Genomic DNA, 27,935 nt, shown 5'->3' with positions numbered 1-27,935 from the left:
TCTGGAAAGGATGAAACAGATGCGTAAACTGAACCCAACTTTACAATAATGTTTAGTGTCTGTGTTGTTCTCTACTTCGTCAAATTAGACATAAAATTAATGAAAGGATTTCATGAGAATGCTAAACTTCTTTGGAAATCATGTATGTTTCTACTTTTAAATTTAGATAACACATTTGATCACAAAAACATCAATGTCTAACAAAGAAATAAAATTAGTTTTATGAGGAGGTACACATATTATTGTTAGTGTATTCCTTGCCTACAGAAAATGAATAACATCAGTTACTAAATACAAAGTGACTATCATAGAGCCACTTAAATACGTGTAATTTCATAAGCATTTCAGTGTCTGAACACAATGCTTATTTTTTAAGTAATGGTGTTAATAATGTGTTGCAAAGTAATTATTTTGCGGGGTTGTGTGTGTATATATATATACACACATGTGTATACACTTACATCTATACACCTACTATTTCATAATAAGATTATCTCAAACATAAATATAGGTCACACCAAAAGACAAATAATAAGCCATTTTTTCATACCAAGAATAAATAAATCAGCTGTTCTTACAAGTGGTGTTGATAATGCTTGTTATCTGCCAATTGCTATACAAGCAAAGACCACTGTCACTCAAGATAAAAGCACTCTAGATAAAAGGATTAGTCAATATTTATAGAACTGTATAAGCAGTTCAAATAGCTTAGACTGGAGAAGTTTAGCATGTAAAAAAAGCTATTCTCAAAAGATGTAAGACATACCAAAAGCAAGTGCAAGGAGATCTATTATTTTCTTTTCAGTGGTTACATGCATTAGCTCAGCTAAATGTGTTTGTGTTTTTAAAGTAAAAAGTAAAGTAAAACCATTCAGCATTTTCTCTTTTAAATGCATTACACACCTACCTAAAATTTCAGATACTGTGAATATTTTTATCATATTTTTATAGATAATGATTACTGTTTCCTCCTGTGAAGTTTTATTCAAACCAGAGATGAAACAACTCCTTTGACTCAGTTTGATAACACCACTCATATCTGTCTCCTTTTTTCACTTACACATTATTACCATAGGGTAGCTATTTTCTAACTGTTAACCTCTTAATTAAACTATCTGTTTCAAATTTAGCAGCAAAGATTTCCCGCAGAAGCAGGATGACAAAAGCAATTATTCAAGCATAATTCTGCTGAATGCCACTAGTTTTCATTTTGATTAAACAATTATAAAAATATTATCCAAGTTACACTTTTTGATACAAAAAAGTTGGTTAAAAATCTGTTTACAGCCTTCCGCCTTTCCAGTTCCTTGACACTATATAAATATCAAGCAAATACAAGCAAGCAGTCTGGATAGATACTACACATTCAATACAGTCTAAAAGTGCACATATAGCTTCACAAAAAGAAAATATTTACCTGTAAACATTGTCATTAAAATGATGTAAACCTGTATCCTAGTTGCAACCATCTTTTTTCAAAGGAAAAAGATTGTTTAGCACTTAAGCAGTCCACAAAGTAAGTTTCTGTAAAATTCAAAACAGTTCTTAGTATAAAGGCTTCCTTTCCAGGATTAGCTTGCTCCACTTCTGTACCTGCTGATGTAGTCTGATGGTGTATTTTGCCCAAGCCAGATCAACAAGGCTTAAAGTAAGACTCATTAAACTGCTTACGCAATAGATATGTATTCTACTTAAATTCTTTTTCAGCATGTTCTGTCCAAGTGTGCTCACACTAAGCTTTGATTATGTTTCACAGAAAGGTATATTTTTAGGAGCTGTTCAAAATTGATTTGTCACTTTTTGTTGTTTTACAAGGTGTTGTTTTTTAAGACCATATTTTCTTTCATTTTCAAGAGGTTTGTTAACCCAGATCAACTCTTTCACGGTCACTGTCATTCAGAGAAACTGTACATCTCAGTAAGCAGATAGAAAAGACCTAAAATTGTATCTTGTTTCTTTATTTTATAAAGTATTTTTGTTCCATTGGCTATCATTATACTACTTAATGGAAATTTATGTCTGTAGATTTTTAAGTGTGCTGAAGACAGGGAAAAAACATTTTCTTTCTTCAGCTCTTGAACAAGACATTTTGATTTGGACCTAATTTAATGAAAGGAAAACAGAGTTCAGGAGACTGAACTACTTATTTCTGTGATAATTTAAGCAGCAGACTTTTTTTTTTCATTATACTTTATTTAGATGATGAATTGCTTAAAATATTGCTAGAGCAATATCTCTTTGTGTAATTTGTGAAATAATTATAATGCAAGAGAGTCTTTCCCTGGGTTGGTATTTATACCATCTAACTGGCATATGTCAAACTGTGGATTCAGATCTTTGTTTTGGCAGTCTCCCATTTTAAAACTTCAACAATGGATCCTGAAGTGTCTCTCAGCCTGTCCCCAAGAAAATGTTGATTTTTGGCAAACATGTTTTTCAATTCCTTCTTCTCCCTTAACTCATTTATTCATTAATTAGGAAATTCCTGACCTTGTGTCAAATTTGTTTCTAGGTTCACCAAAAGACTCATACACAGAATACAATTTTGGATTCATTTAATCTACAGTTCACAATTGCTTTTATGGCGATGCTCAGAAAACTGCTTCTCCTTCCAGCCTCTGATAGAGGCATTGAGTGATTTTTCCTATAATAAATTCAAAGACCATGGGGTAAGAATGTCATCCAGACTCTTTGAAAGGTAAGTAAGGAAGCTTTAAACAAAATAAAGTTCATGTTGATAAGTTTGTATGCATGTACTTTACTAGTAGTGCTTATCAGATGTCTCATGCTACAGCTTGAAGTTTAATACGCATTTTTATTTTGAAAATAACAATAAAAAGTTGGAGGTTCTTGGTAATTGTCAGTCCTTTTGCACTATGACCCTGATAAATGTTCTGAGGTAAGATTATGAACATATACACTGTCAAAAAGTTGGGATAGGCGTACACTATTACAGCTCAGTGAAAACATGGAGTTGATGACACTCCAAGACAGAGGAACTTCATGCCAGGATATTTAGCAAACTGCCTGAAGCCATGTCAGAACCGCTAGTCAGTGTTTTGAACAAACCTGTCAAGAACAAGTGGGTTACAGAAGGTGGTAGTTACTCTAATTACAGTAAGGGTTTGATACTGTCTTTAATAACATTTTCATACACAAACAAAGGAGGAAGATCTACGTGGAACCACCATAAAGGGGGTATAAAACTTGTGTAATCCTGCCCAGAAAGTAATTGTCAGAGGTTGCCTGTCAAACTGGGAGGCTCTATTGAGTATGGTTTGGATTGTCCTGGGTTTGCTCTGGTCGGTGTTTTCATAAAAGATGTGGATGACGGTATAGAAAGTTTGCTTATTAAGTTGTCTGATAAAGCAGGGTTAAGTAAAACTTTTGAGTGCGTTAAAGACAAAATTATCTTTATAGGTGAACATAAGAAATTGAAGAAATGGTCTGAAAAATATTGGATTCAATTCCAGAAGGACTCATTCAGTTTCTATAGTCTCAGGCCCGAATAACCAGCAATCAGGCGGAACAATAGTTCCAGTTTACAAAACCTTGGTCACGCCTTAGCGGGAATACTGAGCCCACTTTTAGTTCTGCATTGCAAGGAAGATTTGGTTCAACTGCGGAGAATTCAGAGGAGAGCAATGAGAATAATCACAGGTCTAGAAAATTGTGAGGAGAGAGGCTTGTGAGGAGAGACTAAAACAGTAGGGCTGTTCAGTTGAAAAGCAGATGAAATGGGACACGGTAACAGTCTTTCAGTACAAAAAAGAGAGCACACTGTTCCCTGAGACCACAGTAACCGAGTGAAGAAGTCATGGGTTTGACCTGCACTAAGGAAGATCCAAGGCACACTTTAGGAAAATATTTCTAATGATAATAAGACAAGAAAGCCTTGGCATAAGATATCCACTGGGAACCACAAGGTCTATTTTGGATCCTTAAAAATAGGTTAGAGACAAAAGTGCAGTGCAACACGAGTCAGCTGATCCTATCTTAGACACATAGATAGCCCAAATGATACCTGCATGTCTGTCCCTTCCAATTCTATTTTTTCCATGTTTCTGTGACTTCCTTGAATAAAGTAATTCCCAGCAACTGAGCTGTAGATGTGTCAAACTATACATGCACATACATGTATCTATACACATATAGGTATAAAATGCAAGTAGGAGTAAACCTTGGAGAAACTCAAATTGTATTATACCCTTTAGAATATGCTTCATGGAAGACAAAGACAAAGAGTTTGCAATAATGCTTCCTCCACCTATATTTTACAGTTTTGGAAATGTCTGTTACAAAATCCTACCTCAGGCAGAAACAACTTCTTACAAGGGACTCATTAATCCTGAGGCCAGCGGAAAGATCTGGCAAAACATACATTCTTCAGGGCACCAGGTCTTAGCAGACAATCATGAAAATTCTAACTTTGCCACATCTGTGCTGATAATTGCAAAGAGATAATTACTCTTTGCTGGAAGGAGGAAATGCACGTTCATGAGTGAGTAAGCGCAAGGAAATAAATTGACCATCTCTATGTCATCGTAATTAAAACTCATGCTTCTGGGCATAAATCAGTTGTCATGGAGGTCAGGAAGGAGGTTTTACTCTTACGTACATCAGTGTAGAGGAAGTGAGGGGTATTTAAATGGATTTTTTTTTCTCCTATTTTTCTTCAATAAAGAACTGGCTTATATTAGATATTGAACTTAATGTGACCAGTGATCTGATCTAGTATGGCAATTTTTGTTGCCGTCTTAGCAGAAAAAGCTCATGCAAAATGAAGGACAGAATACAGGGCAGAGCTGGAGCACATGGAAAATTGGATACTTTAAAATAGTAGGATAATAAGCATTTGCTAACATTGGGCTAATTTGCATGATACTTTTCGCACAGAACTCTAATTTTGTAAAGTTGTAAGACCTTGCTAGTTATTCCTTTATTTCAGACAAATTCACTATTCTGCTGTTTTTCCTCTTGCCATTTGAAATTTACATATAAAGTTAATACTGGCTAGGAAAAAAAAATAAAATAGAAATAGAGTTGAGTGACTTGGCTTAATCATTAAATATGTCACTCTAGCTGAGGGATATGGAATTCATAACGTGCTACATTCAGAATGGCATGCTGTAACTCAATCTTTTTAAATGTTGCTGGCCTGAAGCTTCACAGACTAGTTTGAGTTTTCAGTAAAAATGGATTTTTTTTAAGTAGTAAAAACCCCCAATCCCTTAATCTCTTCATTCATTAAACATTTTCTGAGAGCAAAAGTACTTGGAAATCTTTTTCCACTTGTTTCACATGTTTTGTCACACCTAAAATAGTTTTCATTTAAAAAAAAAAAAAGAAAAAAAATGTACATTCTGTAGCTGATTAGTTGTTTAGTGAAATCTGGTGTGTTTATTTTATTTTATAGATATTGGAAACAGCCGACTGAGTGAAGCATTGGCTTCAGCTTCCGGGTAGATCAGCCCGCCTTTTTCACGAGCGGGCTCTGCAGACGGTGAGTGCTCCTTAGGCAAAGTTGCGTGAGCGGCGCAGCCAGAGGTCAGACACACATAGCCTGTGAATGGCAAGGGGCCATGTCCTAGAAGGGCAGCACGGCAAAACTGTTGCTTGTAGCCTACACCTTCGTCCCATATTTCGATTAACACAGCCAGCCATGTGGATCCAATTGTAGGATTAGGGTCTGAATCTGGAGTAAGGAAAAACTTGGTGAAGAAATATGTCCCTGCATGGCACTCATTTTCCTTTCATTTCCCTGCTTCTAGAGTCGGCTTTATATATAGGTAAAGAGGCAGCTGCTGTTGCGTTTGACTGATGGAGGTAAGAAAGAATATCAAACAGTGGCAGCCCAGTTTTCCCAGGCAGCATCCTTCTTGAGTGGGTTTTCTGGCTGCACTAAGGTGTATGTAGCTATGGCCACGTCATTGATATGAGCTAAGAAGGGTCGATGAGAGGAGGGAGAGCGCAGGGTGTGACAGGTCAAAGTGGAGAAAGGTGATTTATGGAGGGTACCATTAAGAAAGAAGAGAAAATAGCAGGTAAGATTTTGGAGATTAAACAGATGAAAAAGTAGAGAAAAATGTGACTGGGAACTCAGTATAAAGGAAAAGAAAATACAGGAATCAGTGGTGCCCCCAAAGACACTTGTGTTGGCATTTGAGGCAGCATTCTTGTTGGACACAAAGGCATTTATGGGTAGCAAGACGAGCAAGTGTGTATGACCATTAACCTATATAGGATATGTGAGGGATGCTTAGAAAGACTGCAGATCAGAGATAAGGTCTGAGCTAAAATTGAGTGTGGAGAAAGGAGACCACAGGACCAATGCTAAAAACAAAAACAGAAGACTGAAAAAAAAATTAGAAAAAAAACAGTCATAGATTTTTTGTAATAAAATAAAGAGAGTCATGTGTGATGGAGGAGAGAAATCAATTCACAAAAAGACAGAATCATAGAAAAATTTAGATTGTAAAGGATCTTTGAAGGTTTTCTGGTCCAATGTTCCACTCAAAGGGTCAGGACATCATCCAGAGAAGAAATTGGAATAGTGGGTTTCAGAGAATTTGATTAGTTTATACCTGATTATGGACCAGATATTTGGAAGCCAAAGAAAGATATTTGGTGTTCTGCTTTCAGTATGTTTTTTGTGTGTTCTTTAAGTTGTAAAAAGAGTATATATAATTCAGGAATTTTTCATGTTTTACCCTTTAGAAAACTGTGGTAAGACTGTCAAATTCAAAGCATTAATGATCTGATTTGCATTTTTTGTGGATTTATGAGCTTGTACATACAGATGATGTGTGTGCATGTGAACTGAAGTATATCCAGAGGGATCTTAAAACAACCAATACCTTTGAGTTGTTTAATTAGATCACACAAGGTCATATTTCATTGACTTGAAAATCTGTTTGGAGCATATGATTCACTTCGGAGTTGGAAAACAAATTAATTTTCAGTCCTACAAACACTTAAGGGCTTTAAAAGAGTGCTTGCTGTTGATGAACACATCCATTGAGAAACGTATGCTGTGTCTAGTCTCCCCGAAAAGGGATTTTCTACCTTGTCTCTTGGCTGCTTCCTATTTGTTTTAACTGAGGTAGGCAAGCACAGCCACTGTGCTGTCTAGTGTGAAATGGCTTCTGCCCTGGAATCGATGCTTTGAAAATATTCAGTCATTTGCAAGATTTTCTCATTTTGTTAAAACCAATGTAAATCTCCACAACACACAAAAGTGACTGTGTTTACATAACTTCATTGTCAGTCCATATTGAAACAAACTGAAAAAGCCAGTAGGCTAGAAAATCATAGTTTTAATAGGGCCTATAGAGCTTGATTGAGAATGGAGACCTGAGAATAGGAAAATATGAAATATGAATGTGTGAACATACGTAACACATTTATGCTGTGTGTATTTTGAGCTGTGCATAGCTGTATAAATAGCATGAATATGATCTGTATTTATGCTGTGTATAATTACACTTCTCTATTCCTACAGTATATATTTGTACATAATTTATTATCATTTTAAATACAGAAAAACAAGTCTTTTACCCTGAACTACCCACTTCCACAATTTTTTATAAGGCAATTACTCTACCTGATGTATGTTTTCTTTCCCGTATAAATAGCTGTGACTTGCTATAGAGCAGATGTAGATGCAGAAGACAGACTTTGGACTGTGATCTTTCAATCAAAATCCCTATCAATGGGAATGGCAGACGATCATACCTCTTTTGACTTCAGCAGCAGTGTTCATTTCTCTCGTTCCTTCCAATGTTAGTTCTTTTGCACTGTAAAAACTCATCTAAACAATGGCTCTGTTTATCCAAGGTTTCATATGCTTAACAGATCTTGAAGCTGGGAAGCGTGAGACCAAAAGTAGCTTCACTTTCGTTAGGTCACATAACAATCCCAATGGCAATGGGATAGCATGGACTTCAGCTGGGATTGTGACTGGGATTAACTCAGTCGGCTGTTTCCAATATCTCAAAGCCAGCCATTGACTTCTGGCTGTCTTATTGGGGGATTTCCTGGGTCATAGTATGCGTATGTGATTTACCTAGATTAAGTCTAGTTTTTATATGTCTTTATATGTTACAGTTAACTTCTGTAGCTGTGCAGACATATTTGCAGTACAGCATTTAAATAATTTTCTTTATTTGTTACTATAGAGAGTGATTGAACGTGATGTTCTGGCCTCATAAACAGGACTAATAACAGATTATGAACCCTCTTTCTTAAGAAAAAATAGTGCCCATAGGACAGTGGCTACAGCTATAACTGTATTGATCATTATGATTTTCTGTAATAGTGTCGTGTTGTTAACACAGCCAGACTCGAAGAATTACAGCGGTGGGAGAGCAATCTGAATCAGATCCACCGAATCTATTTCTAGCAGTTAATTATCAGTACAAATTAGCTGTCTATACTAGGCTTTTTTTCTTCTGTCTGAGGCTATTTATTGAAAGTGTAAAGTTCTTTGTCAACCAGGGAAGGAGTGTGCTTTCCTTAATCCATGTCTCCCTATACAATCAGCAGAATTCCTTTCCTAAGTTAATTCAAAATTTTTTTTTAAAGGGATGAGCACCCAGCTGATCAGTAAAAGGCTAGCTTAACAACTTTGAAATTCTCCTTGTACCTGAAAAAAAATCAGTCAGGGTATCTAAACAGAAGCAGGTTGTGCCTTACTATAGTCACCTCAGAGTTTATTTCAAACAGTGCAAATGAGCAGACATAAAAATACTAGGCTTTATCACTTGTTCCTCCTATTAGCAAACACTGAATAATTAAGAGCTAGATGCTACAGGGAACAATTCACGTAAGAGTTTTTATGTAGTATAGCACATAAAATTAATTTTGGTGCTCACTTTACCAGCTTATTTTTATTACTCAGTGTCCAAACACACGTTTTATGTCCTTGAGAAGACCTTGGACCTGGGACTTATCAGTGATAATTAACTGCCAGCAAAGTATAAAACTCCTGAGTCCAATTGAACAAAAGCATTAAAGTGATCAGGGTTTTTTTTTTTTTTGATGGTGGATTAAAACTGGAATAATATATATATGTATACAAAATTGGGAGGAATTGTTTATACACCAGAAAGTTGTGCTGCCTTTCAGAGGGACCTCAACAGGCTGGAGAAATGGGAAATCTTCAGGAACCTCATGAAGTTCTGCAAAGGGATTTGCAAAGCCCTGCACCTCGGGACAAATAACCCCATCCACTAGTACATGCTGGGGGCCGACTGGCTGGAAAGCAGCTTTGCCATGCTGGTGAACAAGTTGGACATGAGCCAGCAGTGTGCCCTTGCAGCAAAGAGGGCCAACAGCCTCCTGGGCTCTATTAGGAAGCATGTTGCCAGCAGGTCAAGGGAGGTGACTCTTCACCTCTACTCAGCACTGGTAAGACCACATCAAGTCTAGGTCTGGGCTTCCCAGGTACAAGAAGGAAGTGGACGTACTGGAGCAGGTCCAGCAAAGGACCATGAAGATGATTAAGGGATTGGAAAATCTGTCATGAGGAGAGGCTGAGAGAGCTGGGGTTGCTCAGAAGTTGAAATGAAAGTAAATTTTAAAGGCAGGAGATAGCATTTCAAAGAAAAAAACACATTTAAACTTCTTCCCAATTCACCTGTTCCTTCCCCTTGAAGAACTATATATTGCCTGATCTTGCGAACATGATTGCTCTCATGCATGCAATTCTTCTTAAGACCTGATCACACAAGTGTGAGGCTCAGCTGTATAGATATCCTGCTTTTAAATTTAAAATGCTGTATGTTGTTAAATAATCCTTTATAACAGGTACAAGTGGGAAACCTGAGACATACTTGTACTGTAGAAGTTAAGAATATTTGGATTCTTTACTCCGTTCCCCCCTCTATATAGTCTTGGCAGCATTAATGCAGGAAGGTTTAGAAGATTATGTGTACATGACAGCCTTGAGGATTTCCATCATTGTGATTTTCCTTCCAACTCTTTTTTTTTTGAAGACCATAATGACCTATGACAACTAAGCTTTATTCTCTGTGGAGTCTGACATTGCTTCTGTTTAATGGATCAGACAGTTTGTGATACATCAGTACAAGACGCTTTCTTCCCCACGTCAACCAAGGGAACCTCTTCAATATTTCCCATCTGTGCTGACCTGTGTGATCAAGAGGTCATGTCCTGAAGTCAAACCCAGAATTGAAACACTCACTTCTACCACAGGCCAGACTATTAATGTAACCCATTTAATTTACATCAAGTTGGAACTTGACATTCAATTTCTCAGTCCAGATGCAATTATTTTTTAAAGGAACATGCCAACAATATTGCTTGGCTTAGAATAGTGAAAGTTCAAAAGGGTAAAAAACATTTCACACCATAAATAAAGAATTGATTATACTTGAAAACAAAGTTTGTAATTACTACTGACATTTCTAAGCCTAGATGAGGTGCCTTTTATGCTTTAAAAACTGATGTCATTTATGCCACTGGCATTATGGGAACCTTATGTAAGGGTCTGAAATAGTCCTTTGCTGGTATTTTAAGGATCAAGAGGAAAACATGAATGCTTTGCACAATGCTTGGCTCAAACACGTATTTTTTGTCAAGTAAGTGTGCAAAATTCATTGTGGGTGCTTAGCCTTTAGCAGGACAGGAATTCCTCTGCCTCCTTTCACGCCAATAGCTCCATCAGCAGGACGGCTGGCATAATCAGCAAAACCCAATACTTTGCGATGGAAAATTATGTTATTTTTCTTGTGTGAAAGCCAAGCCTCCAAAGTGCTAACAGATTTTAATTAGGAATAGCCCTGATCTGGGTCATCAAATTACTCTTCTGTACTTAAAACCGTAGTGCTTGTTTTTTCCATAGCTCTTACAGCTCTGAGTGGACTTTGCATGACTAGCCAAAGACCAATATCCCTGAACCCCACGTGGAAGATTCTGCTAATCAAACTGTGTAGTGCAAAAGCTAAAAATTGATGTTAAGAATTTGGATTAGCAAACAGTGTTCATCACAAAGTCTTTGAGAAACAGCATCTTCCAGATCAGGCTCTAATGACTGCATTGAAATATCAGCCAAAACTAGATTTTACTAACGTGTAGTAGATGCTACACACACACACAGAGTATTTCATGCCCCCTCTACTGGCTAATAGGTACAGAAGGAGTACAGAGAACTTGGTTCTCAAAGAGCTCTTAGTTCTCTCAGAGCTTTGCTGGTACTAAAATACTGATGCTATTTCAAACAAATTGCTTATTTTCACATCTTAGGGCAGCTTATACTTTTTGGGGGGGGGTAATACAAATAGCAGTTTACCAAGTAAAGCCCTTTACCAAGGGTGAACAAGAATGCCATCCCACTGCTGTGGGTTATTTGGGGATGTTTATATGTGAGAAATGGTATTTCAAAGGTGTGTAAAAATCTGTGAGCATGAAAACAGAGTAGCTGTTCTCTACAAGAACAAAGTAATGAGTGGAATTACACCATTTATATTTGATGCCATAGCAAGATAACAGCAGTCTGCATACTCTAATCTTAAATAAATTTACTCATGCATCTTTTCATCTGAATATAGGTTAATATTCCTTGCATAACGAGTATATCCAGGTTTAGCACGCAAACATTACACATTTCCCACTGTCAGAAGCCATGCAATTAAAATAATTAATTAGTAATGAAGACCAACATAAACTCTGCTTATTAACAAGCATACACATGGCATGCTGCAAATCTTGCAGAAAGGAACAAAGACAAATCTTTCATTCTTAACGCAAAACAATCCAGCCAGAAAACTGTGCACTTCAAAATAGAAAAGATGAAAGTTGTGGACCTTTTTAATCAGTGATCAAAGAAAGGCGTTCTATAAGCAAAGCAATAAAGTACTCTGAAGTAGCTATTATGTATGTGTTTACATATATATGTATGTGTGTATTAGCACATACATGTGTGTGTGTACACACATCTATACATACAGGCATATGGTTCAGAACTACTTGCCCATGTGCTATTTCTGACTGAACTCCTCCAGCTTCTCCAATGTCACTCCTGAGTTCCTCCATTACGGGGAAAAGAGAAGTAATGCCTTTTAAATGTTTGGTTGTATAATTTACTGTATTTCCAATAAACTGGATTTTAATGGGGTTCACAATGGTGAGATTATTAAGGCTGTTGTCAAAATCTTCTGTTGAGTAAAACATTGAACTATTAAATTGGGTCATTTTGTTTATCACTTGACATTTGACCTTAAATATTCCATAAATTAGAATGTATTGAGAAAGTAAAATATATTAGTCCCATAGCACAAGTCTTCTCTTTACTTTCTGCTTGTTAAGCACTTTCTCCAGATTAGTGATAACCGTATGATGTGTAGATTTAAAGAAAGTTCATTTCTGTTTGGGGAAAAGTTGTGCATCTGCTTGACTTTGCAATTTGACTGTAATTCGACCAGAACAATGTAGGCTTATACAATACAATGCTAAAAAGCATACACTGTAAAGTACCTCCTAAGATGGACAATCAAATTCTTAAGAAGACGAGCGAAGTTCTGCTGTCAGTTTAGTATGTGCAATACCTTTGATTTCACCACTGCGTGGTTATCACTTAGACCACACTTTAAACTCTACTTTCATTAGTGGTTGTCTTTGCCATTGGATGTATGTGTATATGCAAGAAATACCTCTCTTTACGAAACATATAGGATCAACTGTAATGGCAGAGTGCACTAGACACATAGAACTAGCATTAGGATATGTATCAGGAGATACACAGGAGTTTCTGTTTATATTAAGGAAATGAAGATTACTGTTTTTTCAACAACAGGAAAAGTAAGGCAAAGTGAGCCTATGTTCAGTTCCAGACTGCATAACATGTTGCTGGGCTGGAGGCACAGCAAGCAAGAAATGAAAAGGCCAGAGAGATCGTTCAATAGGGAAAGATGGAACCGAGCAGGTTCATAAACTCATAAACTAAAGGTTTATTCACAGCATTAAGAAAGAAATCAAAAAAGTAACTAGGTAGAGCCTGAAGAAAGCCTCAGAAGGAAAATTCTTACTGGATATTTAGACTAGTTTTAACAAGTAGTCAATCATATGATGGAAAGACCCACCAGGAATGAGTGTCAGGAAAATAACAGGTGCTTGAAAAGCATTATTCCTGCTGCCAAATAATATACAATTGTTGGGGTTTTGGGGTTGGTTTTTTGGGTTTTTGTTTTGTTTTGTTTTTTAAAGCACCTTCTGTCAGGTATTGGATTTAGACATTCCTTAAATCTAAGAACGTTACCTGTCTGTGTGTTGCAAGATCTGGGAGCTTATGGATGAAAAGCCATTCATCCCCTCCTCCTTCCCTTCAAGGAAAAAAGCTTTTCATGCTAAAAAGTGTTTATGTGCAGCACTGTTTAACACAGAGAGATGTGCCAGATTCAAAATATCCACTGCTTGCAGGCTTTGTAAATCATGTTGGACTACATTATACAACTTAACGTATCAGTGTAACTAGAGAAAATAGATCATAGATGGGTCAGTTGTGAAATTTTAAAGCATAAAACTCTAAACATGTTCTGAAAATAATATTGGTAGATGCTTCCTAGTGTTTTAATTTGTAACTCAAAAAAACCGCCAAAACATCTTGACATTTGTGCATTCTTTTGGTGCTGAATAATGCAGAAGTGATGGCTGCGATCTCTTTGCATTTCCAGTGCAACTTGCATCAAGAAGAGGAGAGATACTTCTCATGTAATACATCTTTCTCATGAAAAAATATACAGAGGTGTATCAGGGCCCTAAATATCATTCTCAGAGTTGCAAACAAATTGTCAGGTCTGGGGGCTAATTCTGTAAAGCGTTGTCATGAAAAGTTCAAGGGCTCCTTTCTTAATTATCATGGTTCAGCTTTTACAAAATTTTAACACAGATCGTCATTGCCAGTAAAAATATTCTTCTGTCAAAAGGTTTCCTTCTACAATAGGAATAATAGGGACAAGCTGAAGTTTTCAATAAAGTTGAATTTTATTTCATGAAAAGGAGTCCTCTGCATAGTTAATGTCCCTGCTAGGTTCATATTTTGTACCTAGGATCTGAAACTATTTCAGTCTCTACTGGGAGCACATTAAATATGGTAACTGGATCTGATGATATACAAATGCATCCTCCATGGATTGTTGTGAGACTCCACTGTTCATAAGGTAATGTCATACCTTATGATCATATTGGACCTTAGTCTTTTTTTCTGTTTTACTGAAGTGGGGATAATGCTTATGTACTTCACAGTAATGATATACGACTGAATTTGTTTGTATTCATGAAATGTTCAGGTTTTAGTGAGGCAAAACCCAAGCTGCAGAATATTGTGGTAAATACAGAAAGACTATCAGGTGGTATCAATATCAGTTAGAGATATATGCTGCTGTTTTCTGAAGTGTCTCCCCCTAAATTGGAATTCTTTAACAGTGATAAACACTAGGTAACGGTTACAACTCGAGTTTGTGCATTTAAACAATCGCTCTCGCAGTCCACTGCCATGCAGGGGGGCAAGTTGAGTCATAAGAAGATTAATTTTTGCAAAAAAATGCGATTAAGCTTTCACAAAGTATCTCAAGATATAGGCTCTTAAGGAAAGAGCTGTCATGAATAACACAAGTCAGTCTTAGCTGCTGTGGTGATTTATATGGCTGAAGAGTGTAAAAATTACACTTTCTTGCACTAAATGGTTATTTCTTACAGTTGTTGAAGAGAAGCACTACCTGCAGTAGAAATGAAATAGAAATGTCCCATGAGTTCTGTAATGGAAACTGATAAAGGAATGTCAAATTCATAAATTCCTCCAGATATAGCCTAATTTCAGTGCTGCCATCAGTGTTCTGAGGTATGCTTCCTTCATATGGCCATTACAGTACAGAGTGTGCGAATTGTGAGTTCAACCTCAGCTTTTCTTCTGGGGGAGTATCCAGAGAAAGACTAATTAGACTAACCTAACAATGAGTTTCGTCTGGAAGCTAAACATGTGAGAAGTGATTAGTGCTTATTGCAAAGCAAGCGGTTTGATCAATAGTGAATAAAGAGACAAGCAAGAAACTAGTGAGCATGCTGCATTCTCAGAGTCTGAAACCATTTGCAAAGCTGTCTGCCTCTTTCCCTGGAGTAGTCCACAGGCCAGGGCTAAAGGACACACTCTGTCATTCAAAGAGAATATCCTGACGAGTTCCAAAAATTAAGAAAAAAGAGGAGAAGGAAGAACTCAGTGACAAAAGTAGAGGAGGAGGGGAAAACTGAGAAGGAACCAATTCTGATGACAATGTGAATTCCTTACCAGGATGCTACCGAGTGAAGAAATGTTAAATAGTATTAGAGGATAGAATCATTAAAAGCCTGTCCAAATGTTCTTTCAAGATCAGAGGCTTTAGCAGAGATGGAAAAAGTACTTCAAAGTGCTAATTGTCTTTTTTTTTGTGTAGAGTTTTTACAGGCAGCAAGTGCCTGCCAGGCCTTGAGGGCATCCTGTCTCGGTACAGCCCCTGCCTACGCTGGTCTTACAATGCTGGAGCTGCTAGAGACGGGCTGGGAGCAGTGAGAGAAGGTCCTCCTCCTCCTTCCCCCCTATGCTTTTGAACACAGGAATATCTGGAGATCACAGAGTCTGGAACGGAGATAGGGCAGCACTGTAGAAATATCTCTAGGAAAGCAGTAACTTCTTTCCCATGCTCAGAAAATAGCGACACTCTTTCACGTTTTGCTGCACAACTGCCCAGCACCACAAAGTCGATTTTGTAAAGGAACCTTTCACAGCAGTCTAACAGTGTAAAAGGGATCCTGTACTGACTGTGAATTGAATTTAGGTGGAAAAGATGTATGTTTGCATCGCTGTTACAGCCTCTCTGCAGTTCCAGAGTGGTAAGAAGCCTATAAATACATCAAGCCCTAATTCTGTTTTTCAGCGTTTCACATGTGTAGTACTTCTATTTGGAATTTCTCCTTAAACCAGCTAACCTTGAATGGGTGCTTGATAGTAGCAGCATTTTCCTTCTTGAACCTTTGCTTGTATGGGAATAATAATTAGCTAACAGTACCTCCAGACCGGTTAATTTTGAACTTGAGTTCTTGCCTTGCCTGAGGGAGAAGCCTGAGTCCCACTGAAAAGACAAGAGGTGCCCTTGACACCTTCTTAATTTAAAAATTGTCTTTTCTCTCTGTATCCCCTCCTTCTTTATCCTCATTCTTTCCTTCAACAGTCTTGCCTTCTTCTAAGGTCTCAGAATCAAGAGAAAATAACCTTTTAAACTGTGATGACGGGCCATGAAAAAAAGTGAATTAACCTGGTGTAATGGAAGAATAATTGACTACCATGGTGTGAACAGCTGAAGGACAGACGAGGAAATAAAGGAAAAAATAAAATTTGGAGTTTGGGGACAAGGTGAGAACTCTGCTATTCATCTGCTTGATTTCATTTTTGTAAGACTCTCGTTGCTTTTCATATCTAAGAAAGATGGCAGCTCTGTGATCATTACATTGATGGTTAAGAAGGGGATTTAAAAAATAAAGAAACAAAAAATATATGTATGTATTTTAAGCTTCCCAAGTTAGTGATAATGCGCCTACTATCCTACCCATTACTCATAAATAATATTTATGTCTGTGACATATATATAATAATGTCACAGGCCAGGGGAGAAGAGTACGGCTGGCTGAGACATAGTCTACCCTGTCGTCTGCTGGGTGGTCTGCCTATAGCAGCATCTAAAGATGTGCAGAGAAATAGAAGCCCGATGCCCTCTGTGCTTGTGTTTCTTTTACCCTGGCTTAAGTGCAGAATGAGAGTCCAAATGATTCAGTTTTTAAGCACTGGTCCCATGATGTTCACAGTTCAGTATCTGGGTTGAGGTTTTCTTTAGTTAGTTGAGTGTTCAGTACTCTCCCATACTGGCCATTTATCTGCCTCATCTTCTGGCTCCAGGAGACAGTTTCTTTCCCTCATGCATATGCCAGGAATTCAATACGCATAAGACACCAGTCTGATCATATCATTTTCTCTTGCAGCAGTCCAACAGACTGGGAAAAGGGCCAAGGAGATTTAAAAGGGGAAAACAGAAAACAAGACAAATATAAATGAAAAGGCCAAAAACCACTTAGGAATTCATGATGCCAAAGCAAGCAGCAGCGCTGCTGGCACAACTGGCACATAGCTGATAACAAGATACCAGAAGTGGTAAGGTCCTCAGCAGCCAGTGCTCATCTGCATGTCAGCAGGCAGCAGGCACCCTGCCTACAAATGGGTTAGCGGGCTCTGCTCCTCTTACACTCATTCTGCTGAAGGTCTTCATCCTTGCTAGCAGCGCTGTCCCTCCCACCTGGGGACCATGGGCAGCACTGCTTTCGAGGCATGGGGAGCCTTACACACTCACCCTTCCTCGGGCTCAGTTCAACACTGGAATGTGTCACTTGATAGACCTTGCAAGTTCAGAGGCTCTTTAATTTTGACATGGTGTTAAGTTTATTACAACCTGGTGAAATGAGTCGCTACCAAATCCATAGCTCTGCCCTCCTCCTTTCCCACATGTTTTCATGAGGAAAGTGAAAAGTCTAACCTTTCACATAACAGTCTTTTAACAAAACAGGCAGTGCTAGAGCAATACAATATATCCACGATATGAAAGGACACAGTTCTAGGGTAACTATTGCCTTTAGCTAGAGGTAACAAATCACAAGCCCTTTATAAGAAAGTCCAATCCATTAAAAGTACTGTTGTGTTAGGAGGCCAGCAGACCAATGTAATATAAAAAATCTAGGGCTTGCTACTGCAGAACTGTTGCGACCTCTTGAAATCTGAGTATCCCCAAACCCTTTGATTTAAAAGGGAGCTGGAGAAGTTTTAACCCTTTGTAGAAACTGCACAGGAATTTTCAATCTTGGATCTGGGATAAGGCATATATCCAATGGCCTCAAAGGGTTCCTAGCTGGGATAAAGTCTCCAGACTGGGATTTTTATATTTTATTTTGAAAATCAAATTGTGTAAATAATGTTCGTTGCAGATTTGTTCCTTCCAAGACTTTTAGTAGGACTACTGACTATTTTTAAAGTCACCTGAATGATCACCATCTATAACAAGACAATGCCAGATAATATTTATCCCTTTCTCCCAGCTGGGTGGGGAAATATTCTATCCTGACATAGGCATATGTTTAGGCTCCATCATCTCCTGCCCTTGGGGCTAAAAACTGTAGTCCAAAAGGTAGATATTCTCAGTTTTTCAGTCGAATTACAGTAATTTGTTTGCAATCTTATCCAGTGAGTTCAAAGATGCAATTTTATGCTTGTTACAAAATTTGCAACTGTCCTCAAATTCTTTCCATTGATTTCAACAGCTTTTGGAACAGGCCCTCACAATGCAGGGTATGTGGATTACTATTTCTTCGTATTACCCTGAACAGTGAAGTATGATTATAATGTTCTACAAGTGCTTTACTGAGGAAAGAGGTATAATAAAATATTGAATGTAATTTATTAAAGAAAATCTTTGCCCTGTTTCAATAGGAATCTAAGGTTTTAGATCTAAAGAACATACAACTATTCAGGTGTTAAGGCTGGAAGAACTCCTGACCTGCAGCTGCAGAAATGTAGGACTTTGGCTGTCAGTGAGATGTACTGATACTCAGATGAAAGGATCTGACCTTTTTTCTAGCTGACTGTTAGTTCATATACGTTAGATAAACACCCGTATACCGGGTGATCCTGATCAGGGATTCATCTGCTACCTTGAATCATATTACTGCTATCAGCTCTAATCCTAAATCTTCCTTAATTCCTATTAAAACATGTGGTTTATTTATTATGAATTTGACTATAATTAGAAAATTTACTTATCACCATCAGAAGTGAATGTTTCCACTCCACGTTATAGGCTTTTTGTGTCAATGCTTCTGACATACAAGGAGGCTGAGGCTCATTTTGAGCACTTTCCTCTTCCAGATTACCTGGGGGAAGGAGAAGGGCCAGAGAGAAATGCGCAGTGCTACTGGGAGGACCCGGGAGGTTGGCTGTGTTGTACCTAAGGGCTGTTGGAGCAAAGCCTGGCAGCCTAGAATGCTAAGTGCCAGTTAGAGCAATCCTGCTGTTTTCTCTATTAATATGTAAATTGCTTGACTGCATTGTATCTCGCACAGGCCAGCAAGAAAAGTTTAAAATTTAGGCCCTGCTGAAAAACAAAGGCAGGGAAGGAGCTGACAAGAGTAGCAAGATTAACCTTGTTTTGCCATTACTTTGCAGCATGTTACTAAATGACATTTCACATGGAGCTTTTACAGCCATCCCTGTTACAGATTATGTTCTTCCTGCCTCCAGCTGCCTGGGCACACTGTTTGGTAAGAATAACTACTTCGGGTTTTTTCTAATGAAAGTTACATATAGTATCCAACAGGTATGTGGATAACTAAACTTACGTAAGGTTTTAAAAAATGTAATGTATTTGCATATGAAGTCAGCAGAAATTTCAGGGTCTCCAAGACTTCTCTCAGTCGTGCTTTGGAGAGTCCTGCATTGTGATTTAGGAGCTTACCTATTGAAAAAATTGGTTTAAGATTAATTGATTTAAATAGATTCTGACACACTTTTTTCAGACTGATTAGAATCTGCCAGTACATGGGTCCACTGACTCCCTGGGGAGTAAAGGACTCCTCCATGTGAATGAAACCAGCAGAATCATGACCCAAATCAGGCAAACAAGCCAGGTGAAGGCAATTGATAGGGAAGTGGGAGGATAAAGGATGATGATTAAAAAAAGGAAACCCCTTCCAGCTTGTCTGACAGAGCAGAGGAGTTTTTACATTAGTGCAAGAGGGGAGGAAAAGAAACTTGAGAGCTGGACATCACTGGAAGGAAGTGAAGAGAAAGAAGTGGTATGTGAAGAGGTAGGGGTGCTTAGGACAGCCTGGGGGATATCGCAAGCCTTAGTAGAAGCCTCATATTATACTCTCTTAGGCAGAACGAAAGTACAACAGCAACACTTAGTGACAGGACAGGGAAGGACAGTTAAGGGGAAGGGATGGAACAAAAGCAAGCAAGTCTCAATGCCACTTTGCAGAAAAATAAATTGGGAATTCAGAGTGAAAGCTGTGCTCTCCATGTACTTTTGTATCTGCTATGTTGGAGGCATCAGTCATGCAACCCACTGGGAGACACAGGAAAGTTTGTGAGCTGCTCAGGAGATGAATGGAATGAGAGACTGGTTAAATTAATCTAGCTATTAAGTATTTTTTTTCCTTCTGAAAGAAAAAGGGAGTGGAGTGGAAAGACAAATACTGTAAACCCAGAAGCATACAATCTAAACCCGACTTGTTTGTGGCTGTGCTAAATAGTGTAGGCCGTGTTAAATGCAAATCTCAACACATCTTCTTTCTTAGGATTGTGGGTATCTGTGATTTCGGTAGGTTTTTTTTTCCTTAAGAACACAGCTATGCACACAACTTGAAATTATTTTTCATTTAAGCTGTAAAATATCACCAACAGCCAAATTTATACAAAATGTCACCTCGTGCTCAGATGAAGACGTGTTCCTGCCAGTCCCCAGTGCCGCTATGTAGAATTACATGAGGACAGAAACACTGAAAACTTGAGAGTTTTGTTTCATGGTTGCTTTAGGAAAGTACTCTTTTATTTAGTATTCATTGTTTTCATACATGTAATATAACACCTGTCCACAGTGAAGTTCAAACTGGTGATAAAACACCCGTAACTGAAGTTTATGGCGTAATTCAAGCAAATGCGGCTGCGAAGGACGAAGCTCTGCGGACAAGACGGTGGAAGGGCCCACCTCTCCCGCCTGCTGCCCGGGCTGCCTCAGGGGCCGTACCTGCAGCCCGCCGCCCTCGGGCCGCCTTCGCGGCTTGCGCGACCGGCTGCCTTTATGCCACACATATGGCGGCCGAAAGGCCTGAACGATGGCCGCCAGAGGGACCCTTTGCACTGTGGCACCTTAAACGCGTAACATCTTAAAGATCTATTTGCAGCCAGGCCTAAACAACAGGATACTGCAGTAGATCATTTCCTAAGCTTTCACCAAAGGAATCTTACCGGTAAAGCCTGGCTTACAGCTACAGATATAGCCCTCGGCCTTGTCGTAGCTGAAGGCCGGCGGCAGGCCTGGGACGCTCCCGTAGCGGCCGGCCCAGGAGCGCTCCACGCAGTCACCCCCGGAGAGGCAGGGGCTGCTGCTGCACTCCCCGATGTCCTCTTCGCAGCGGGAACCCGCATAGCCTGCGGAGAGCCATGAAGAGAAGGCGTTTAATTGATGTGCTATCCATTCATTCCAGACCTGAAAATATTATTGTGAATATTAGATGCACTTGGTTTCAGACTCTGTCATGTGCTAAAAGATTTCCTCTGCTTCTTGAAGGTGTGAACGTTTCCTTGCAGCTCTCTGTCAGGGCTCAGCAGGAGGATATTGCTACGGCTACTCTGCATTAGCTAGCTGAGCTTTGCTGTGCTCTGCAGACTTTGGTATTTTTTAGAAAGGAAGGTGGAGATCTGTGTGAATAACAAGGTGCTGCATTGTGGTGTAGATACGCTCTCAGGTTGTGTGAAGTTTTCCTTTTGCATCGCCTCCCTACGACAGAGGAGGGCAGGGAGTATAAATTATTTGGTGTTTGTGAAGTGCTTTATCTCTTAACTCCCGAATTCTGAAAAAGGCTGAGTGCTCTGTCTAATCTTTCCATTTCTAATGCACCAAGAAACATGTAGTCCAACAACGCTGTGGCATTTACTCCTCACAGTGTGCTGTGCTCTTGTGTCCTCGGTAGGGACAGACGTTAAACTTTCTAGAGAGACTTCTTGTAGTTAGTCCGCACGCTGAAAGATTCACAGTGTCTCTCAAAGAGCAGAGTGTCTGTGTCCCCACTGGGGCTGTGGGAGCCTTTTTGCAAACAGCTGGATATGCAAGCATTGCGGGTAGAGGAGAACGCAGCCCAGTGCGTTTCACCCCACACTGCTAGACAGAAGAACTTGCACTGGTCATACGAAGGAGATCAGTTTCCCAATGTAACACCTAGTTTAATTTTTATTTATAAACAGACAATATTTTGCATTGAAAAGTAGGTTTTTAGACCGATTTAAAGGTCATGTTAGTGAAGAGTAAAAAAGGATCAGCTGCAGCAGTGATTCATTTATGTATCGCGTGGGTTGAAGGATTAAGAAACTGGAAAATGGATCCCAACTTTGACTTATCTCCTGTCTTTACTCCGTAAGGCTGGCACTTTTGTTTTTGCCAACTTCTGCTGTGCAGGGAAATCCTTAGCTGGAAAAGAGAACAACTTCCCCATAGGACTCTGAGTCATGATGCTGAGGAGTGAAGCCCATCTAAACACAAGCCCATAGAGTATTTTTAAGGCTATATAGCTTCAACCTTTTATTGTACCAGCAAAAAAATCAGGACATATCTACTACACAAGGAAAGAGAGTGTTTGTAGGAGAACTTAGACCTTACCTGGCCAACAGTGGCATGTGTAATTGTCAGCGTTGTCCTCACAAGTGCCGTTATTGTAGCATGGTTGTGACCAGCATAAGGGAGTTAGGGTTTCACAGTGTATGCCCATAAATCCAGTACCAGTACAGTTGCAGCTGTACCTGCAACACAAAATGCAATGTTCACTCTCGCTGGAAGTCAGGAGATCTGGGCTTTGTTCCCAAACCTACGCAGACTTCTTGTGTAGCCTTGGCTAGCAGCTTGCACAGTTGAGTCCAGTCCCAAGACCACCATCTGGTACTCTAGGAGAAACTGCAGCCATTAGGAACCGACTGAGCTTTTTCCTGAAATATGTGGCTTTGTCTGGGGAAAAAAACCTGCTTGTGAATTCAAATTGGTTTTGACAGATCATTTCTTCTAAGAATTATTGGGTTTTCCCCCCCTTTTTTTAATTTGGAGGGGGGAGGTTTCTGTCATTTCCAATGCAATTTTTGTAGGCTTAACATTATTCACAAAATGGAAAGGGGAGAGTCAGTAAGTGTGTTAGTAACCCTTTCTCTTGGACTGGTAGAAATTGAATTGGCCAAAAAATAAGGCAATTTCTGTTCCTCGACTAAGTGATATTTTCTCTTTGATGAAAACCAATATTTTTTGTTGTTAGGTTAGTACAAAAATGTCAGTTGCTTGCATAGTTCCAATAATAACAGTAATATGAGCTTCGTTTTGATAGCAATGTTACTGTTACGGGTTTAGAAGTAAACAAACTAGTATATATAAAAGGGCAATGTATAGATAATCAGTAACATCTGGGGTTTTTTGTTTGTGTTTTTTTTCAGGTGAACTAATTATTATAAAATACACAACTCCTATGCTCCTGTGCTCATAAAGTATAAGGTCAACTTGTATGTGTCAAGACAAGACAGGCCTCTGCAAGATAACTACGTTAAATGTGCATGCTTGGATGGTCTTTGTCTAACAATAATTATCAGAAACAAAAAATTATTCTTGTTTTATTTTACATTAAAATGATACACTAGTTATTGTACAATTGAAATCATGGGGAATCTTGCTGAACAAGAGATAAGTATACTTATTTGATAATTTCTGTGCCTAATATCTAGGTCTTAGACTTGGAGTAAATATATGGAAAGAAAGTGAAATTGTTGAACATAAGGGAGCATCAGAGAACAACTGGCTCCTGCAGTCTAACAAACCAAAAAGCGTAAACTTTTTACTACACTATTTAAGCGCACATAAGCAGAAACTTCTGGCAGGCCAGTTTATTACTAGTGTATGGATTATTCTTAAATCAAAATCAGAGGTGACTTAGACAAGGTGGCATTTGAATTTAGGATATAAAAAGTAATGAGGAAGAAGTGAATCAGAAAAGTAATTTTCCTTCCGAAGTATGTTCTCAAAACAGAAGTCTCTTTCTTTTGCTGTATTTTTCACACATTTCCTCCATGTGCCTTCAGTTTGGTGCTGTTCAGCTTTGTGGTGAAAGATTTTTTTCTGCCTTAGTCCATGCTCTTTTTTCCCTTTGGTCCAGAATGAAGGAGCAGTGAGGAATATTCACAACTCGCTGCTTAATGTGAAGTCCCACCCGTGTGCTTTCTTTCTTGGGTATCTTTAAGCGTTTAATGTTGCTGTTGGCCTTCAGGGAGGCTGTGGCTGAGCAGGCAGATGACTTTTTCTATTAAGAGTGATACTCTACCGAACATATTTTTGGGGCTTCTTGTTTGATGTTCTCGCAATATGCAGAAAGCAACACATGCAGATGTTCCTTCCTATGCAATCAAAAGACCATTGAAGGTCCTGGGAATACTTCCTATGGAAAAAAGGCTTGGAGCGTGCAAAGGTATCCTTTGTACCTGTGCACACCAGGTTTCGTAGGTCCAACTAAGGCACCTCTGTAAATCGTTGAATTTAAATAAGAAATGTGCAATAATGTGAAAGTTTTTTTTAAGAGAACAAATTATACTTGTTGCATTCATGAAACCTCACTGGAAGAATTGGTCTGAAATTTGGGAGAGAATTTCCTTTGGTGTTTGTATTTACGGCTTTAAATGCTAAATCTGTCACCTTGCACATTTCTGTGGGAGCTGGTGGCACACACAAAAGCCTCAGCTGTACTGTAGCATTAGTCAGAAAAGGAAAACTACTGTCTAAAGACTACAATTCTTCATTTAACCCAAAAAATATACAAAAGGAAGGAAATTGCTAGACAGCCTTCTGTTTTGAATTGCTTTGTTGTCCAACCCTTTTCATCATGTAACAAATGTGGAAAAGGCTCCAATCGTTCTCCAGATATCCTGCAGTATTACAAGCCAATTAAAATCACTCTTACATGCATCTCAGCTTTAAAAGCTAGGAGAAAAATGAGTAGGATTAAGTCTGGCCTGAATGAGCGTTCCAGTTGCTCACCTCATGCATGTATCCTCGAAAGGCTTGCAGGTTACTAAGTGGGTCTGCTGTGAACTAGCTGGGTGCAAGGTGACCTCCCTCTCCCTGCTGTCATGCTTTAGCTACACTGGAAAATAGTAAATTGCTTTGTCCTCTTCAGAGTCATTCAGCGCTGCTGAAAAGGAGCTCCACAAAGTTGGTGCCATGTCACCACACTGTACAAAAGCTCATTCCCAGAACATGATCTCTTTCCCCCTGTCATTCAAGGCAAGCATGCCTTTCACTGACATGATTTTTGGACTGATGTTTGCAGCACTAAAATCTTCAAAACTGCTTTATAAAAACTGGTAAATACACAGTAGAAGATAAATCTTATACTGGCAAGGGGAGCGCCTGCATGAATACACTCATGAACTTTCAGCTTTTTTTGTGTTGTTTTTTTTTCTATAACATAGACTTGAGCACATACATACACATTTTCAGTTTTGGGAATCTCATGCTGAGTATGCAAAGCCAGTATTGGTGAATGAATGCCAGAGCTCTGGCTGCCTGGGCTGCGCTTGGACCTCTGTGTAGGACTATTAACATCAGGTGGAGAAACTTACTTTTCTGTTACCTTGTATTCTCTTTATTTATTTTTTCTTTGTCCGTGGACTGCAGGTTGTTTTGAATAAGGAGCTGTTGTGCTATATGCCTGTGAAGTTCCTGACACATTTCCTAATGATATCTATTACTATGGTTACTATTATTACAGTTTTCCTCTGCCTCTCTTTTCTAATGCTTCTGTCTGTCAGTGTGGGCAGCTGCTGTTGGCAAATTCAATTTTATACGCTCTCACATCTCTCTTGGAAACTAAAGTTTGATAAGCATTAGAAACAGAATTCATCTGTAAATGACAGTCTTCAGGGCCAGACAAACAACACATTGTAAATATTTAAAGTAAAAGTACAAATGTGAAAGACGTACCACTTGATCGGTCTTTGCCATAAAAGTTTTGTTGTCCTACTGGCTCTGACACCAGACTTGCATTCTTTAATTCTTTTCAAATTTAAAGTTAAATCAGTGCAGGATCCAGGAGTGAAATCCACAATTTGAAACTAAATCAGCTAGGTAGTGAGCCAGCAGTGCAGGCTCTTGTAGCATTCCCACCTGCAAACAGAGGAGCTAATAGCACCTCACATAAGCGTTACCCAGCTGTAGAAGACATACCCGTTGGCGTTGTCTGTGCACTGTCCCCCATTGAGGCACGGCTGGCTGATACACTCGTCGATGTTGGTGTCGCAGAGGTCTCCGAGGAAGCCCGGCGCACAGGAGCAGGTGAAGCTCCCCAGGGAATCCCGGCAGGTTGCGCCGTTCAGGCACGGCTGCGATGAGCACTCATCTATTTCCAGCTCACAGTTTGTACCTTCAAAAGCAAAGAAAACAAGCAAACCCCAAACTTAGAAGTACAATATTCACCTAATCTTTTTTTTTTTTAAGTAATTGCTTATTTTTAAAAGGTATTTCCTCCTCAATGTTCATTGCAAGACTAGTTTTTTCAAGGCTTGGGAGAATTTACAAAAGAACAAACCAGCTGTTATTCACAAGAATAGGTAGAATAACAACTTCTTATGTTAGCTTGAACATGGAAACAGAACAAACTAATTTTCATAGTATTCAAACCATGCTACTATCATATTTATATAATACAGAAGTGGCTAGTAATTTAATAACCTCAGAAGAGTCCATTTAAAGCTGCACAGTTAATTGAATTCATTGGAAAGCTGTCTGTTTAGCTGTGTTTTATTGCTCAATTTTTTTTTTAAGATTTAGCAATGTGTAAATAAATTGGTCTATGATGCCATGTTTGCAACAGGTCAGAATCTTGGAGCTGCTCTTCAGAGATTACTGATGGAACTAAATCAGTACTAATACTAGTTTACAGCTATTTATGATAGTTGGCAGGTTAAATATACACTCCTTTTTCTTATCTCTAGCACAGTCCAGGAGATACTAAGAAAACTTCATAACTAATGCCTTGCAGCTCCTGCTTTGATTATTTCAGGGTTTTGTATGCTTATGCACTTATGTTGTGGTTTAACCTGCAGGCAGCTAAACACCACACAGCCATTCGCTCACTCTCCCCCCCTCAGTGGGATGGGAGAGAGAATCGGAAAAATAAGTAAAATTCGTGGGTTGAGATAAAGACAGTTTAATAGGACAGAAAAGGAAGGGAAAATAATAATAATGATGATAAAAGAATATACAAAATAAGTGATGCACAGTGCAGTTGCTCACCACCCACCGACCGATGCCCAGCCAGTCCCCGAGCAGCGGTCACCCCTCCTCTGGCGAACACCCCCCCCCCAGTTTATGTACTGAGCATGACGTCACATGGTATGGAATATCCCTTTGGCTGGTTTGGGTTGGCTGTCCTGGCTGTGCCCCCCCCCAGCTTCTCGCTGGCAGGGCATGGGAAGCTGGAAAGTCCTTGACTAGTGTAAGCACTGCTCAGCAACAACTAAAACATCAGGGTGTTATCAACATTGTTCTCATCCTAAATCCAAAACACAGCAGTATACCAGCTACTAGGAAGAAAATTAACTCTATCCCAGCCGAAACCAGGACAACTTATTTAGTGTTTTGAGTAATAGTGATACTGTTTTTAAATAATTTTCACCTGCCAAGTCAATTTGTTTTAAAAGCTACAGTATCAGCCACAAAACAGATGCAAAATGGCAAATTATAATGAAGAAGCTGCTTTTAAGTGGAATTCCCATCTTTTATTTGGCTTACCAAAGTAGCAGTATTATTGTAAATAATTTTCAGGGGAATTTCCTACTTGAAAGAGAATTTGCAGCCATGAGAATGGGTTCCGTTTTTTTGGAGAGGTGAAGTTTTCAGTACAAGATGATGGGGCAGTTCCATCAAAGGATGGGAACAGACATGTTTTGATGATGGGTATTGTCTTAGCAATTTATTTAGGAGCTCACCTCAAATTCTTTCTTTATGCTATTTTTGCCAGCTCTGTCCTGATGTGAAATTTGTACATTTTAAGAATATTTTTTTCAAAACACTGAGATTGCTAATATTTTTTTGACCCTTTGAATG

At 38.8% G+C, this 27,935-nt stretch overlaps 1 protein-coding gene across 1 annotated transcript in view; it reads right to left on the bottom strand.

Annotated features, from left to right (window-relative positions):
* Window positions 1-27,935, bottom strand: part of CRB1 (crumbs 1, cell polarity complex component) — a 114,119-nt gene that overhangs the window by 41,308 nt on the left and 44,876 nt on the right. Inside the window, exons 4-6 of the mRNA XM_009283215.1 lie at window positions 26,055-26,250; window positions 22,464-22,603; window positions 21,056-21,238 (exon numbers count right to left, since the gene is read on the bottom strand). Coding sequence (XP_009281490.1) covers window positions 21,056-21,238; window positions 22,464-22,603; window positions 26,055-26,250 — 519 coding nt within the window. The remainder of the gene's footprint in view (window positions 1-21,055; window positions 21,239-22,463; window positions 22,604-26,054; window positions 26,251-27,935) is intronic.

This window comes from Aptenodytes forsteri, unplaced genomic scaffold (assembly GCF_000699145.1).
Source record: "Aptenodytes forsteri isolate BGI_AS27 unplaced genomic scaffold, ASM69914v1 Scaffold181, whole genome shotgun sequence".
NCBI classification, from domain to species: domain Eukaryota; kingdom Metazoa; phylum Chordata; class Aves; order Sphenisciformes; family Spheniscidae; genus Aptenodytes; species Aptenodytes forsteri.
Note: the sequence above shows the minus strand (reverse complement) of the source record. Positions and strands in the feature narration are given on the sequence as shown.